We start from the raw sequence: 17855 nt of genomic DNA, 5'->3' as shown, positions 1-17855 counted from the left end.
ACTTCTTGTGCCATTAAATACTACCTATCGTTGAAGCAGAAATCATATTTATCTGAGATGATTCTCCTAAAGAATCTTATTACATTTTCAGATCTGTTCCGCTTTCAGATTGCTTCAGTATGATTTTTTATTATATTCTTTCTTAACTCCAGTCTTTCTCATCCAGGAAAGATTATCTAGATCTACACTTTTATCAGTCCTGTAACCAGAAGCAGACAGCAGAGTGATCACAAATCAAAATGGGTTGTAGATGTTCTAAAGCATGGCAAATTTAGAAATAAAAGACCCAATCCTAACGTATGACTGAGTCATGTTCAGTGTAAGAGCCATGAGGGCAAAGGGGGCTGTAAGATGTGGGCTGAAGGGTACTAGTATGCGTCATGAGGATGGGTAGTTTAAACTTGGTACCATGGGCAAGTAGTAGAAACCATGGTAGCAGACAGTAATATCCAGAAGTAAAGTGTAAGTGAAGGGGCCAATGATAGAGCCATGTGGGATTCCCATATAGAAGGAGAAAGAGCCATTAAAGAATATGCCTAAGGTGAGGTCAGAGAGAAAGTAAATGAACCATGAGAGGACAGGGTCACAAAAGGCAAGGGAAAAGAAGTTGCCAAGAAGGAGGGATTGATGAACAGTACTGAAGGTCGAGGAGGATGGAACTGAGCATCTATTGCTAAGACAGGAGGACATTTTGTGAGACTTTGGAGATGGCATTTTCAGTGAAACAGAAATCTGACTGGAGTGGAGCTAGACATGAGCTAGAGTAGGATTTCTCAAATGCGACTACTGTGGCCGCATGCAGCCACCAGGGTTTTTTTTTTGCGGCCACAGCCTCCTGGGCCAGCAGCCCCTCTCCCTCCCTGGTGCTCCTGGTGCTCCTGGGGGCACAGCCTTGGTGTTGTTTGCAGGGGCCTCCAGAAGGGGTTGGGCCCTGCCTCTCCTCTGGAGACACCCAGGGCACAACACTGGAGGAGCAGGCAGCCGGTGAGTTTCCCACCTTCCCAGGGGCAATGGGGCTCAGGCTTTGGGCTTCAGCCCTTGGGTGGTGGGGCTTCAGGCTCTGCCCTCCTGCTGCCTCCCCTGGCTACCCACTCACCCCCATCGCCCCTGGCCCCCGCTGCCTCTCCCGATTCCTCATCTAGGGCTTAATTTGTCCCCAGATTTGCTGGGGCTAAGTCTGTTGTGAAAAGTGGTACTTGTATGTTTAATATCACTTTTCACAGCAGACTTACTAGCTAGAAATAAATAAGTTACAATGATTTGGACATGTATATGTGCATATTTATTTGTTTTTCCTAAAGCTAATTAAGTATTTTAGGAAAAGGTGTGAGAATGGCCACCAGCAAGAGTTGGTGGCCGCACTCTGAGACCACCAAATAATTTGTCTTGAGAACCCCCTGAGCTTAGGTGACCATAAAATATCAGGACACATTGGGGTGCTGTCAGCCCCACCCACAGTCCACCCCTGCTCCTTCCAAGCTCCACCCCCACTCTGCCCCAGGTCCAGGTCCCGCCCCCTCCCCACTTGGGCCCCCCCCACCCCCAGCCACCGAGCCCTTCCTCATCCCCTGGCCCACCGCTGGCTTGCTGCATCCCTCCTCAGTCCCCCACCCACTGCTTGCCTCTTAGAATCATAGAATCATAGAATATCAGGGTTGGAAGGGACCTCAGGAAGCCATCTAGTCCAACCCCCTGCTCAAAAGCAGGACCAATCCGCAATTAAATCATCCCAGCCAGGGCTTTGTCAAGCCTGACCTTAAAAACTTCTAAGGAAGGAGATTCCACCACCTCCTTAGGCAACGCATTCCAGTGTTTCACCACCCTCCTAGTGAAAAAGTTTTTCCTAATATCCAACCTAAACCTCCCGCACTGCAACTTGAGACCATTACTCCTTGTCCTGTCCTCTTCTACCACTGAGAATAGTCTAGAACCATCCTCTCTGGAACCACCTCTCAGGTAGTTGAAAGCAGCTATCAAATCCCCCCTCATTCTTCTCTTCTGCAGACTAAACAATCCCAGTTCCCTCAGCCTCTCCTCATAAGTCATGTGTTCTAGACCCCTAATCATTTTTGTTGCCCTTCGCTGGACTCTTTCCAATTTATCCACATCCTTCTTGTAGTGTGGGGCCCAAAACTGGACACAGTACTCCAGATGAGGCCTCACCAATGTCGAATAGAGGGATCTTCACCCTCCCCATCCGCTGCTGACTCTCTGCTTGTCTTTTCACACCCCTGCCCACCGCTCACCTCTTCACCCCCTTGCTTGCCACTCACCTACTATGGCGCCGACTTTCCCTCTTCCTGGTGGGTGCTTGCCCGGCCCCCGCCTCTTCCTGCCCTTGCTCTGCCCTTGCCCTGCCCCATTCCACCCCCTTCCCACAAGTCCCTGCCCCTCCCCTGCCTCTTTCCATCTTCCTCCCCTGAGTGCCTGAATGCCCTCTCCTCCCCTCCCTCCCGGAAAGTCCCAAGTGCCTCCAAACAGCTGTTAGGTGGCAGGGGCGCGGAAGTGCTGGGAGGGAGGGGGAGGAGCGGGGACGCGGCGTGCTGCGGGGTGGAGAAGGAGGCAAGGAGTGGGGAGGTTGGCTGCTGGTGGGTGCAGCGCACCTGCTAATTTTTCCCCATGGGTACTCCAGCCCTGGAGCACCTATGGAGTCAGCACCTGCCTCCCACTCACCTCCTAATCTGAATATCGGGACAAATGGGGTCCCAATCATACATTGATCAGGACGTGGGACAAAGGGTTAAATATCAGGACAGTCCCAATTTTATCAGGACATCTGGTCACCCTACTTGAGCTAGAGGCAAGGAAATCAGTGCAGCAGTTGTAAATTGCTCACTGAAAAGGAGAAGGGAGATGGGCTGGTAGTAGGAAAGACAGATGGAGGGAAAGGGGTGTTTTTGGAGGTTATGTTATTTGGGGTATGTCTTAAAACTGAGAGAAAAGAGACAAAAGAGATAATAGGTAAGAGTACGGCAAGAGAGGCCAGTAACAGTGAAGGGATAGAGACAAAGGGATTTCAGGAGGGATTGGAAATTAGGAGCATGTGTGTGTGACCTCAACTAAAGACTAAATACAGATTAAAGGAAGAGAAAATAGAGAGAGGGGAGGGGCAAAAGTGTACGTGAAGGGAGTACATAAATCTTCTCTTTGAAGTCAGTAAAGTCTTGGGTAGAGAGAGAAAGGAGAGGAAGAGAGAGCTCAAGGAAGGTATCAAAAGTAGCAGATGTATGACATGGGTTGTGGGTATGGGATTCAAGATCAGTGGAGAAGTCCTGGTGTTTTGTGAGGAGGCAGTACTGAAGATGGAGAACATGAATTTGCTGTGGCACATACGCACAAGGTCCTTAGATTTCATCCAGACCTGTTAACTATTGTTTGAGCAGGAGACAAGGAAATGGATGGGAGTGTGAACCGTGGCTGATGGTTGGTGGGGGAGACTGTGCAGTGACAGAAGGAGACAAAGGAATTACGGGTAGTACAGAGTGTAGATGACAAAACAATGAATGGAAGAAGAGGGAATAAAGGGCAAAGAAGATTGACTCAGGGATGCAGAGAAGTCAGGGGTATTGATGGTTGAAGGCTGTGCAAGAGAAGGGAGAATGAGCAACATTAAAGAAAATAAGGTAGTGACGAAAAGAAACTACAACAGTTGAAAGATTTCCTTTAACTACTGTCTGTGCCGCTGTTTGAAAACAGACCCGCTAAGGGAAACGGATACCTATGCATTATAGAGTTCTCTGCAGAAAGAAATGGAGGCCTCTTTGATTTTTTGGAGAGGAGGCACTCTTGAATGAGAATGAGCTTATGAATAAGGACTGAGGAATATTTTCTCTCTTGGCTCAGAATTAATAAGACCCATTTATTAGATTTACTAGACAAATCAATCCATTTGAGTGCATGTCACATACCCTGGATACTGAGTGCTTGTTTTATCTTAGTGCTTCGCCACCCTTCAGGATATCTAAAAGCAGCTGTTAACATAGATGGCATGAGAACCTTCCTTTGGGTGGGTGTTTTACCTGGTCCATCTGTTCTTGCCGTCAGCTCTCCATCATCTTACAGCATTTTCAAGCTCTAGTTACTGTGTGCCGATATAGCAATTCTCAATTCAAATCAAGGAGCTAATGAAAAAATCAGGAATAACCATTTAAAATATTTTAGACAGTAGCCTAATAAGAATGCCTAATTCGAACATATCTTTTTTGGAAAAGAAATTCCCTTTTTTGTTAATAATAATGGTCAAGTAGAGGAGTCTAGGGATGGCAACAATGTTTAGTTTAGTATAGGGAGAAGCTCAAGCTGCAAAATTGTGATCTGGACCCAGACATCCAGACTCTGAATATTGTCCACCCCTGAGGTCTTGACCTGGGTTCAGATTTTGATCCCTGGTCAGATTTGATGTGGGTGAGCTGGTTTGCATAGCATCCCCAGTGTAATCTGTTAATAAAACCAGCCTAGTGAAAGAGCATGCACATGTAAGGGTAGTTCTGTGCTGGCACAGACCTGGCTGCCACTAGCAGAACAGGGAAAAGGGGGCGTGACTGGAGAAAAGGAGGCATTGTTGGGCTGCTCCTTTGCCCCCCCCCCCCCCTGTTACTGGGCTGCTCCTCTGGCCCTGAGGCTGTTGCAAGTCAGCCTAAATTAGAGCAGCATGAAGAACAGGTAAGTGCAAAGGGTTGCTTAACCACTTTTTCTCTGCTATGCTCAGTGTATTTTTGCTCTGTTCAGTGCGGCTTGAAGGTTTTGTGGTTACAATTCTCATGATTTTATCATAAATCTTGTGTTATTTGGTGTTTTTCTTGGAGCCTGGAGTCATGTGATTGCACAAGAATCTCAGCGTCCATTTAAAAAAATAACTTCATGGCTGCAGAGAAAAGCTTTAAAGTGCTACTTGGGTGCACCCCAAAGGCTCAAAAAACCCCGACCCCCCACAAAACAAACCCAGGAGACAAATACAAAGAACCCTCAATGTATTGTTTTTAAGCCAATCTCATGATTTTTTAACCTTTTGGAGTTGGCAATACGGCAGAATTAACATCTTCCGGCCCTAGTTCTCATGCTTTAGTTAATTGTCATTTTTTATAAAAAAAAAATCTTTTTTTCCTGGAAAGACAGTATTGCTTCCTGCTTTAATTCTTTTGTACCTAGGAATCCTAGTGTGTGTTTAGTCCATGTTAAATATTTTTATCCTGTTTTCATACTTGCTTTTATCTCTGAGTATCAGAAAGAGCTTGAATTTTTGCATCTGCTTAAATCATCTGGATTTCCTTTGACAAATGGTTCACTGCAGTGTATGCGCTTTCCTTCCTGGGCTACAGTTTACGAAAATATACAGTGTAGCCTAGTTTCTACAGTACCCAGGGAAATCTGTACTACTTAAAAGTAAATGTTGTTACTGAACCTTCGTATTCTTTCGTTGTTAAAAATGCATCTAGAGGCCAGGGTGGTATTTTTAATACCAACATATTATTCTACCACACAGGAGATCCAGAGTCTTGAGCTACCCGAACTCTGTGGATAGGGTTCAAGTTGGAAATGCTGTGTGTCAAGTGTCAAAACAAAGGGGTGTGGGGAGATTGGGCTCACTATTAACTAAGCCTCCTTATTGGGCAGTTTTTGGAGAGGCCTTAACGCTTATCTCAGAAAGGACTGGGAAATCCAGCCAGCGGAGAAAGTGTCTCAGTGGTGGTTGTCATCTAAATGGCAAGGATGGCTTGTGGAGGTAACCCAAAAGTAGCATGTCTAGGTCCAGGATGAGCACTGTCTGCACAGAGATGCCTGAGGGAGCCTGTAGGCAAAAATAGAACAGTTAGAGGCAAAAACAAAGCAGTCCGGGCACACAAGATCTGAGAGAAATCTCAGAGGGTTTCCTGTTTGGTTCAGCTGTGCACAGTATGTGTGTATGCATTTATCGAATAACACCAGCAAACAGCAAAGCACGCAGCTACCCGAGTGCATTACAGAGACGTGTGAGCATTTTTATCCACACATTACACGTGGGGAAACTGAGACAAAAGAGGTTATGGCCAATATTTCTGAAGTAGACTCTGGTTTTGGATGCCTAACTTGAGGCTGCTTGAGAGTGATTTTAATACGCGCAGCCACAATTCCATTGGCCTCAGTGGGAACTGTGGGTCCCCAGCTACACCTGGGACAGGCTTTCAGGAGCGCTCTGACAAGCTGGACCCACCAGAACAAAGGCACCTCAAATCAGAGGCCAGTTTTGAAGGTTTTGGGCTGAGTGCCTTGCCCAGATCACACAGCAAGTCAGTGTCATTGGGATTGCAACCCAGGTGTCTGACACCCAACTCCTGGGTGTACATACACATATGCCTTTGGAGACCTTTTAAAAGTGGACATAATTCAGTATTTAGTGGACAAAAGTAGGTGCAATGCTGGAAAGGGTAAAATGAAAAATCCCTACTTTAATTGTGAGAGCAAATTCTAAGATAAAAGGTCCCCTCATTTTAAATATAGATATCCAGGAATATATTCTAGACTGAGGACTCAACCTTTGGATCCACTTGGGTCCCTTTGTGCTATTTTTCTGGTATAAAGGAGAAATCTGGGTAGGTGGGAATCCCCATGTCACTCTAGTGGGAATCCCCAGGTAGTTTAGAGCCACTCATAGTTCTTGTGTCTACAACACATTGTTTCCATTTAATTTACCAAACTGGCTCATCATATGACCCACACAGTCATACCTAATGACATCAAGACATTAAAACAAACAAGCAAAAGAAAGAAAAAGAAACACAAAACGGGTGTTTGTGGTGTTTTGGTCCCAGCAGGAAGGAATATCGTCTTAATCTAAGTTGTGCTGTCATTTGTTTGGCTGATTAAAGACATGTTGGTTGATGTAGTAACTTTTAAAATTAATTAGCCTGTTATTTTATTACTTTTCATCAGCTACAAAAACAAAATTGCCTTGACAATCGCAGTTTTGAAAATCAATGTTTCATTACACCACCGAAATATAAAAGAACTAATCTGCTAAAAACTTTGAAGTGAATGCAACATCATTAGAAGAGATAGTGATATAACTTTATTAGAAAAGGGAAATAATAGATGGATTACTACCACAGCTCCATGCAGAGATACATTACACTTTCTCTGTGAAATAACAGGGGCATATAGCTAATGTAAAAATACAAAGTTTCTTGTTTTCATTGACTGATAGCTTTAAAAAACACCTTTCAATTAAAAGATTTGTTCATATATAATGTCCACATCTAGCAAAGGCCCTACGCACTTGCTTAACTTCAAACACAGGGGTAGTCCCAGAGATTTCAATGGGATGTATGTTTCAAGGATGTATTCAGAGTAGCAGCGTGTTAGTCTGTATTCGCAGAAAGAAAAGGAGGACTTGTGGCACCTTAGAGACTAACAAATGTATTAGAGCATAAGCTTTTGTGGGCTACAGCTCACTTCATCAGATGCATTCAGTGGAAAATACAGTGGGGAGATTTTATATACACAGAGAACATGAAACAATGGGTCATGAAACAGTCTCTACGTAAAAGAATAAATGGACACAAATCAGACGTCAAGAATTATAACATTCAAAAACCAGTTGGAGAACACTTCAGATTCTTGACGTCTGATTTGTGTCCATTTATTCTTTTACATAGAGACTGTCCGGTTTGGCCAATGTACATGGCAGAGGGGCATTGCTGGCACATGATGGCATGTATGACATTGGTAGATGCGCAGGTGAACGAGCCTCTGATAGTGTGGCTGATGTGATTAGGCCCTATGATGGTGTCCCCTGAATAGATATGTGGACACAGTTGGCAACGGGCTTATAAAATTCAAAAACCAGTCGGAGAACACTTCAATCTCTTTGGTCACTCCATTACAGTCCTAAAAGTGGCAATTCTTCAACAAAAAAACTTGAAAAACAGACTCCAACGAGAGAATGCTGAACTGGAATTAATTTGCAAACTGGATACAATTAACTTAGGCTTGAATAGCGACTAGGAGTGGATGGGTCATTACACAAAGTAAAACTTTTTCCCCTTGTTTATTTCTCCTCCTACTGTTCTTGTAAAGTGCTGGAAATGGCCCACCTTGATTTATCACTACAAAAGGTTCCCTCCCCCACATCTCCGCTCTCCTGCTGGTAATAGCTCACCTTTCCTGGTCACTCTTGTTACACTCTGTATGGTAACACCCATTGTTTCATGTTCTCTGTGTATATAAAATCTCCCCACTATATTTTCCACTGAATGCAACTGATGAAGTGAGCTGTAGCTCTCAAAAGCTTATGCTCTAATAAATTTGTTAGTCTCTAAGGTGCCACAAGTCCTCCTTTTCTTTTGTCAAGGATGTATGTTTACATCCTTTGCTGGACCAGCAACTAAATGTTTGCCCATTTCCCGAATGTATGTTAGGTGTTTTGTTTTGACTGCTGCTTTCACCCTTGAGTGCAGCACTGAGTATAATACTACATACAACAGCTTCCACATGAGGAGTAGAAAGAGTGGGACTGTTCAGCTTGGAAAAGCAGTGACTGAGGGAGGGAGATGATAGAGGGCTATAAAATTGTGAATGGTATGGGAAAAGTGAATAGGGAAAGGTTTACCTCACGCACAGACTAGGGGTCACCCAATGAAATGAATAGGCAGCAGATTTAAATCTAACATAAGGAAATACTTCACACAACGCACAGTCAACCTGTGGAAGGCATTGCCAGGAGTGCTGTAAAGGCCAAAATATAACTGGGTTAAAAAAATTAGCTAAGCCCCTGGTGGATAGGTCCATCAGTGGCTATTAGCCAAGATGGTCATGGACACAACCCCATGCTCTAGATGTCCTTAAACCTCTGACTGTTGGAACCTGGGACTGGACAACAGGGGATGGATCATTGGACAAATTGCCCTGTTTTGTTCGCTCCCTCTGATGCATCTGGCACCAGCCGCTGTCGGAAGACAGGATACTGGGCTAGGTGGACCATTGGTCTGACCCAGTGTGGCCATTCTTAAACTCCCACTTCAGGCAGCTTCTGTGCTAAAGCCCTGCTGTGGGCAAGGCTAAAAAACATGGTGGCAAAAATGCCAGCGGCCACTGTATGCTAGTGCTCGTGACTGAATGAACATGAGTAGAGCTGAATCCATGCTAGAGCAATAGTGGGACCATTGCTTACAACTATTTGTTTAGATGTGGCTGACATTAAGATTTCATAATGAGTGACTCCAGTTTCCCAGCTTCCATTTTCGTCTACAAAATGTGAAATACTGTAAATAAAAGCTGGAAATCATCAAATAGGTGGTTTCTAGTGGAGTCTTGCAGCGGTAGTCTTGGTTTTGGTCCCGTTCCCATTCATTATCTTTATCATTAATCTGAGAAAAAAATTGCTGGTAAGGTTCGCAGATGACACACAGATTGGTGGTGTAGTAAATAATGATAAGTCAGCCCTATACAGCAATCTGGATTGCTTGGTTAGCTAGGCTGATTCAAACAATATACATTCTAACACATTATATGAAAGTTGCACATATAGGAACAAAGGATAGATGTCACAACCACAGGATGGGTTACTGTGTCTAGTGTAACCCCTCTTCAGAGTTTGCCAGCTCCTGGAGTGCCAGGCCTTGGAGCATCAAGCTGGGTCTACCCTATGAATTACAACCATATGGCTACCAAAGCCTCCAACACTATTTCCCTGCATGCTTGGAGTCAGTGGTGGGGACAGAATGGACTGGAACCTCCTGCTGAGCCCAATAATGAGGCTTCTGCATGGGGTGATCTGGAAAAGCAGTTGCTGGGCCAGTGATGAACCAGGGCTGCTCAGCTCCCTCCAGAGGAAGGGTCAGCCCGACTCAGGGGCAAAGAGACTAGGTTTAGTTTAGCTTCTTTTGAGTTGGGAGCTGAGAGAGAAGCAGAACAGCTTAGGTCCTACTCCCCATAGATGGGGGCTTTGAGCTGCTGTAGGATCCAGTCCATGAGTCAGGCCATTCCAGCCCTGCAGAGACCAGCATCCAGAGAGGCAGAGATATGACCTGGCGCTAGCTACTGAGAACCAGCTGAGACTTCCACAGGACTCCGGACTGGAGCCAGGCAAGCAGAGCCATAACTAAGCATTTTAGTGCCTGGGGTGAGCAATCATAGTTGCACCCCCTAAAGGTGACATATGGGAGGCACATGGGGTCACGTGGTCCCCCCAGATTTCTGCCTCCCATTTAGCAAAGAGATTGTCAAACTATGGGGCGGGCCTCGCTAGTGGTTGCACCCCACAGTTTGAAAACCATCTCCTCCTGCCAGGAGCCAGCAGATTGGAAGCTGGTGGGAGCTGCCCAGCCCACTCGGACCCCTGGCTCTCTGTGCGGTGGGAGACATGGTGCTGGTTGGCTGCCTGGAAGCCCTAGTTGCCCTGCTCCCTGAGCTGGGCCAGCTCTGCACAGCCAGGTGCTCCCCAGGCAGGGTGGGCAGCACAGCTCCGAGTTGCACTCCTGACATGCTCTTGCCACTGTCCTGAAGGAGCCTGGTGCCAGCCGGTGATCCCCCCTGGAGCCAGCTTCTGCCCATGAAGCCTGGCTGCCATGAGATGCTCCCTGAGGAGCTCCCTGGAGTACTCATCCCCCTTGGGCTCCTACCTCTCAGCAACCCGGTCACACCCCGTCCCTGCCCAGGGACCTGCCATTGCCACCAGGTCACTTTCCGCACACTCCCTGCGCACAGAGCAGAACTTCCCCTTGCTCCGCTTGGCTGCCCTGCCCCAGCCCCATGGCTTCTGGGCTTGTGGTCACACAGCCATTGCATCAAGCCTGGTGCGCAGCCCAGGTGCTGGGGGCAGGCAGCTGCTGGCAGGGTGGACTCGCTCCCACCAGCTCCAGAAACCAAGACTGTGAGAATGGAGCAACCCCCAGGGTTACCATATTTCAAGTACTCAAATAGAAGACATTACCAAGGGGAGGAGGAGGAGGAACTGGAGGGGTTATTTGGAAAGGTGTTGGGGGTGTCTGTGTGGGATATTTAGGGATTATTGGCGGGGGCATTTGGAGGGCACTGGAGGGGATACCTTCAGCAGGGGTATACACTGGAGATGGGCTGCCAGTGCTCGGGGAGGGGGTGGGAGCCAGCTTAACTGAGGAGACCCAGCTGCTGCGGAGATGCTGCATGCAGGGCTCGCACTTCCCCCCATTCTCCTATCCCCTTTTCTTCCCCTTGCCCTATCCCATCCCCCTTCCTTCCCCACTGACTCTTTCCCCCACCTCACCCCCTTCCACCGTATCCCACCCTGGCAGGCACTAACCATTGTATAGAAAACAGGATGGTGGCCATATGGGGCGCCCAGCACACGCAGAAGGGAAGACAACTGGCACTGGGACCCAGGAGACGTCGTCCAGGCACAGAGGCACCGAGCACCTGGCAGGAGAAGCAGCTCTGGACAACCCTCTCCACTCCCAACCAAGGCCTCTGTTTGAGGGGGCAATGCCCTCCCTGCCCCAAACTACACTCATGGTCTCCAGCCGACGCTGCTGTGCCCAATCCTGCAGGGGGAGCCGGCACTGCTGGTCCTGATCCTGCATCGCCCCATTTTTGCACCCCTGCCGGCTCTGCACCCTGGGCAGCTGACCCTCTTGCCCCACTCTAGCTACAGCCCTGCAGGGGAGGACCCTGCCCCACCAGGAATGAAGAGAACCATTTTTGTTTAAGCTGGCCAGCATTCACAGCACTGCAGCACTTGTCTCTAGACTCATTTTCAATGCACACTTGCCTGGGAAGCTGGCAGGCTTGGAGCTAGTGCCTGGGAAGAGTTGTGAGTGTTGGGAAGTGGGACATTTCTTGATTTGCTAATGTGCTAGCACAAGGCTAACCTTTGCCTTCCCCAGATCCTATTTTCCTGCTCCCAGTAAAGTCCCCCTTTGTTATATTGTTGTTTGGGGTGTGTCATTATTTTGCTGGGGTTCCGTTGCTGTATTTTATTGTGTCTTATGTACTAGGTTTTATACTCCTTGCCCATTAGTAGCATTATTCATTTTTTCCCAAGGGACATGTTTCTCTGGCACAGTGAAGAGTCACCTTGGGTGAAGGCACCTAGCATGAGAAAAAATAACAGGATCCTATTCACATGAGGAGAGGGAAAAGCCACTCTAAGTAGCCAGCATCAGGGAGGAGGTTTGCGCTTAGGGTGACCAGACAGCAAGTGTAAAAAATTGAGATGGGGGGTGTGGGGTAATAGGCGCCTATATAAGAAAAAGCCCCAAATTATCGAGACTGTCCCTATAAAATTGGGACATCTGGTCACCCTACTTGGGCTATGCCTCGAGGGAGGGGCTACACTAGAAAGAAGCGACTCTAAAAAGAACTTAGGTGGATAAGCCCATGAACATAAGCTCACAGTGCAATTCTACATCTAAGAGGGTTAACATAACCCTTGGATGGAATGCATAGAAGAATTTGTGAGTAGGAAGGTGGTGTGAACTCAGTATATGGCATTAGTGGGACTGGTACTGAAATACAGTATTCAGTTGCGGTCTCCACACTTTAAAAAATGTGTTGAAAGACTGTGTATGGTTCAGAGACGCGCCAGAAGAATGATTCAGAGTCTGTAAAACTTGCTTTGCAGTGAGAGATTTAAGAAGCTCAATCTATTTAATTTGTAACAAAGAAGGTTAAGAGGTAACTTGATCGCAGTCTCTAAGGCACAGATCCTTAAAGTATTTAGGGGCTTAACACCCATGGGTTAGGTGTTAGGCCCCTAAATACTTTAAGGATCTGTGCCTTAGAGACTATGATCAAGTCTCTGGATCTGGGCATAAGCATCTACACAGGGAAGATATTTCTGATAGGAGCTCTTTAATCTAGCATACAAAGGTATAAGAAAACCCAATGGCTGGAAGCTGAAGCTAGACAAATTCTAGATAAAGGGCAAATATTTTTAACACTGAGGGTAATTAACCGTTGTAACAAGTTACCAAATGATCTGGTGGATTATCCATCACTTGAAGTCTTTAAGTCAAGACTGGATGTCTTTCTAAAAGACATGCTCTAGCCCAACTAGATGTTATGGACCTGATGCTGAAATTATTGTGTGGTGATCTTTGGTCTGTGTTATGCAGGAGGCTAGACTCGTAATGGTCCCTTTTGGACTGGCCATCTACAGATCTATACAGGAGTATAACATACGTTGCATTATGCTTAATTTTTTTCCTAATTTCAATCTCTTCCGTTACTCCTCCTATCCCGCTTCACTTGCAGGTGTGTCAGCTTGAAGCAAAGTATTATAATCTTCCTACAAATGCCCATAACAGTCCACCCATTTCCTACCATCCCCTACACCTAGCAAGGCTCTCTGCAGAGTCTCTTGCCTTGTTTCCATGGAAACAAAAAGCACAGTAACATAGCCTATTTCCTAGTGGTGCCAATCAGAGAAGAAAGCATGTGAGGAGGTAGCTCCTCCAGGCAGGCTGAAGAGGCATGAGAGGACCCTCCTGAATGCAGGTGATGGCCTCATAGCCAGTGTGGGAGGAGGTGTGAAAACTGCTAGTGACCTATTTCCAACTTGGAGCTTGGCACGCAAACAGAACTGAACGTGCAACCCAGCAAGAACCTTTACATTCAGAGTGAAAAATATAGCAGAGGTTTGATGATGAGTGTGGTGCCATAAGATATGACAAAACAGGTTACTGTTGCAGAAAATCCAGAATAATACCAATAGCTTCAGTGGTGTTTGTGAGGACTTATACTCTTGAAACTGACAGCAGAATTTCCTCCCTGGTCTTTCAGTAATTTAGTTTCTGGATAGGGCCACAAGAAAATTAATGCTCATGTTTATTCTCACCCAGAATGGCCATCTGGGTTAAAAAAATCACTTTAAAAACATAAATACAAATACCAAACTATAAGGAGTTACTTTACTGAGACATTCAAATTAATGGCAGAACATGAGTGCACAGCCTGACAGTAATTTCAACCACACCACTGCTTACCAAACCAATAAAGTAACTCATCTTTGAGATTCTGTTTCATGTGTATATTTTTATTTACTGATGTAAGCAGAGTCAGGATGAGCTCTACCCTGACATCTGGTGGCGAGTCATGGTGAGTTGTGGAAAAGAACTTCAGGAGCTGATCTCATTTGCATAGACACACCCACCCTACCTAGATGGTCACTTTGGCTGCTGTAGGAGCCCCAGTTTCTCTGTTATTGGGGCAGGAATAAACTGTTATTATCCTGATTATGTGAATCAAGGACAGTGGAACTGTACTTGGCCTTTTGTTATGATGGAGGGACTCACCATCAACTAAGCAGCCCTCGCTAGGCAAAGGTCATTAGTTCCAAAACTCAGTGAATGGAGAGAGGCTAGGGGTAGGTATTAATACTTGGTGGCATGGGCCCCCTGGTGAGGGCCTTACATGCTAATTGCACTTTCTTTTTTCTGCACTGTGGAATATCAGAGCTAATTTTGATCCTATTAGGAGCCTAGTTACAGGCTGCTGAGCTGAATTCACTTTGGGCTAGTGGTGTACCAGCATTGAGGCTCATCTACTACAAGCTGAAATCACAAACGAGCTAAACTTACTAAGAGCTGAAATCACTGAGTGTTGTGTTAAGTAGTGGGGGATGCTGAGGATATATGGCGGAGCAATTTGCAGCACGGTGAGTGGAACAGCTTGTAGAGCAGAGCAGTTTGTCGGTTGCCTGGAGCAGCTCATGGGGGTGGCTGGCAGAGCGGAGCCCCATGAAGAGGTGGGGTAATCAGCTTTGGACCACGAAAGGTGCCCCTTAACAACTCCCCCCTGCCCATCTCAACTGCAGATAAACTTTCGAACTCTGGGTCTGCCCTGACCAGGGACAGAGACTTTTGGGACTTTGGGTGATTTTGGGTTGCTGGACTCAAGAGCCAAAGGGAAAGGACATGCCCCAGTTTGCTTGGGGTGGGTTTTTTGCTCATGGGTTGTGTTATGAATCCTGTTGGTGGTGTTTCCCCAACATAATGCCACATTGTTTCTCTCTGTTATTAAAAGGCTTTTTGCTACACTCAGACTATGTGCTTGCGAGAGGGGAAGTATTGCCTCTTGGAGGCGCCCAGCAGGGGTGGTATATATTTGTCCCAGGTCACTGGGTGGGGGCTCGAGCCGGTTTTGCATTGTGTTATTGGAATGGAACCCCTAGATACTGAACCCGGCCCTTGTTGCTGCCAACTCTGATGGGCAGAAGGGTTACATTTTAACTAAACATCAACACAGCTCAACATTGGTAATTACCAGCAAATATACTCCTTAGTGTCTTATGTCCAAAATCACTTAATGCAGCAGTTAGATATACTTGTGCATCCACAGTTCTAAAAATGTCTTTAACTGTATGTGAATGTGATGAGTTCTTGGACATTGCTAATACCGTGTCAAGGTAAGATCTTAAGATGTTTCCAGTTAATAAGTAGGCTCTGACAATACTGCAATGGCATCTATACAAAGAATAGTTACTAAAGTAGTATCTTGTTTGTACTTTGGATACCATGTCTCAGAACCACCATACTTCCCACGTACATATGTCTGGGCTTCACTGCATGAGTACTAATCAATCACAGTACGTACCATTAAAGCAAGGTAATTGTCATCTTTTCAAAGCATCTCACCACTAGCATACAAAGAGTTCTATCAAATGTAGCCTTTTCAAAGAGAATTTTCATGCAACTATTTTTAAAATTGATTGATGTAAACCACATCACCTAATGGTTTAATCAACAGGTCACCTACAAACTGCAGTATGAATTCAATTGATATACTGTTGTACTGCTCTACAAAATGATTTATTATGTGCCTAGACATAATTATGAAATACTAAGAGAGATTCAAGAATAAATCTGGGTCTGCTGAGAATTTCATTATAACTTTGTTTTACAGGTTAATTGAATGAAACATTTTATCTGAGGGGCATTTACTGTGTCAGCACGGTTGTGATACTTATAAAAAGGACATCAGATGACAGTTTTCTTTTTTCAAACAGGTAAATGGTTTAACTATGGAATTATCTTTCTGGTTTTAATCCTGGATCTAAATATGTGGAAGAATCAAATATTTTACAAACCTCATGAATATGGTCAGTATATTGGTCCTGGACAGAAGATCTACACAGTGGAGGACTCAGAAAGCTTAAAGGACCTTAACAGAACCAAGTTATCCTGGGATTGGAGATCAAATAACACAAACCCTCTGACTAACAGGACTTATGCTGAGGGAGACATGTTCTTGCATAGCAGATATACAGGGACTAGCCTTGATGTCAAATGCCTGGCCTTTATTCCAAGTTTGCTCGCTTTTGCTTTGTTTGGGTTCTTCATCTGGTTCTTTGGGCGATTTCAGAAAACTGAGCAAGGCATGGAGAATCTGGACAAATCATACACAAGAATGAAAAAGAAGTCACCATCAGACATGGGAATGACACGAGAAAATACACAGGTTTTAGTGGAGAAAACTTTAAGTTTTCAAGATCCACATTTAGTATCCATAAAATCAGACTTAAGTGAAATTGTCTTTAATTCTTCCCTTCTAACTTCTGAAAACTTGAGCTTACAGTTGAATGAACAAGACAGCCCATTACAACCAATGACAGAGGCTTCTGCACCTAAGAGTGATCCCATGACCTAGAGCCAACCACCCAGAAAAGAAAGATTTAAATAACCAATTATTGTGAGAGTTCAGTTATTGTAAGTTAAGGTTTACATAGTGTTTAGCACAAGAAATATAACCCGTGCCACAAAGGTGCTCAACATGCTTTTTCTAGGAATTTTGTTTTCTATTTGTATTATAATATATGTGCCTACTGTATAGCTAACATTCCTTTATAGATTGCTTCTCAGAATTGCACAAACTATTTATTAATACATTGATGTTACTGTGTAATAGTGCATAGATAAATATTTGCAGGTATAAAATTCTAACCGTGTTGGTGCCTTGAAACATTAAACTGATTTTTAACTCAACACCAGAAGATATAGAGAACAACTCTTCTAACCTATTTTGCAAGGGTATTTTTGTATGCAATTATTTAGAATGTCATTTGATTTCTTACCAATAGATGTAGAGATTTCTGAAGAAAGGTTCCTGATAACATGTCACACTAAAGGTTTCAGAGTAGCAGCCGTGTTAGTCTGTATCTGCAAAAAGAACAGGAGTACTTGTGGCACCTTAGAGACTAACAGATTTATTTGAGCATAAGCTTTTGTGGGCTACAGCTCACTTCATCAGATGCATTCAGTGGAAAATACAGTAGGACGATTTTATATACACAGAGAACATGAAACAATGGGTGTTACCATACACACTATTACGAGAGTGATCAGTTAAGGTGAGCTATTACCAGCAGGAGAGAAAAAAAAACAGATGATGAAGATGTCATCAATGTAGCGCAACACCACATTCTACAAGCCATTACTCTCTGATCCCACTGAGGGTTACCAAAAGAAACTACACCATCTGCTCAAGAAACTCCCTGAAAAAGCACAAGAGCAAATCCGCACACACACACCCCTAGAACGCCGACCAGGGGTATTCTATCTGCTACCCAAGATCCTTAAACCTGGAAATCCTGGACGCCCCATCATCTCAGGCATTGGCACCCTGACAGCAGGATTGTCTGGCTATGTAGACTCCTTCCTCAGGCACTATGCTACCAGCACTCCTAGTTATCTTCGAGACACCACTGACTTCCAGAGGAAACTACAATCCATCAGTGATCTTCCTGAATACACCATCCTAGCCACTATGAATGTAGAAGCCCTCCACACCAACATTCCACACAAAGATGGACTACAAGCCGTCAGGAACAGTATCCCCAATAATGTCACGGCAAACCTGGTGGCTGAACTTTGTGACTTTGTCCTTACCCATAACTATTTCATATTTGG

At 45.1% G+C, this 17855-nt stretch overlaps 1 protein-coding gene across 1 annotated transcript in view; it reads left to right on the top strand.

Moving 5' to 3' along the window:
* TMEM117 (transmembrane protein 117) overlaps positions 1-16931 on the top strand; it is a 320747-nt gene extending 303816 nt beyond the window's left edge. Inside the window, exon 8 of the mRNA XM_084650322.1 lies at positions 15956-16931. Within this exon, the coding sequence (XP_084506448.1) occupies positions 15956-16596 (641 nt within the window). The 3' untranslated portion in view covers positions 16597-16931. The remainder of the gene's footprint in view (positions 1-15955) is intronic.
* Positions 16932-17855: the final 924 nt, after the last annotated feature.

The sequence above is a fragment of the Lepidochelys olivacea genome (genome assembly GCF_965140295.1).
Source record: "Lepidochelys olivacea isolate rLepOli2 genome assembly, chromosome: 1".
Lineage (NCBI taxonomy): Eukaryota > Metazoa > Chordata > Testudines > Cheloniidae > Lepidochelys > Lepidochelys olivacea.
The sequence above is the reverse complement of the archived record's forward strand: the minus strand, read 5'-3'. Positions and strand labels throughout refer to the sequence as shown.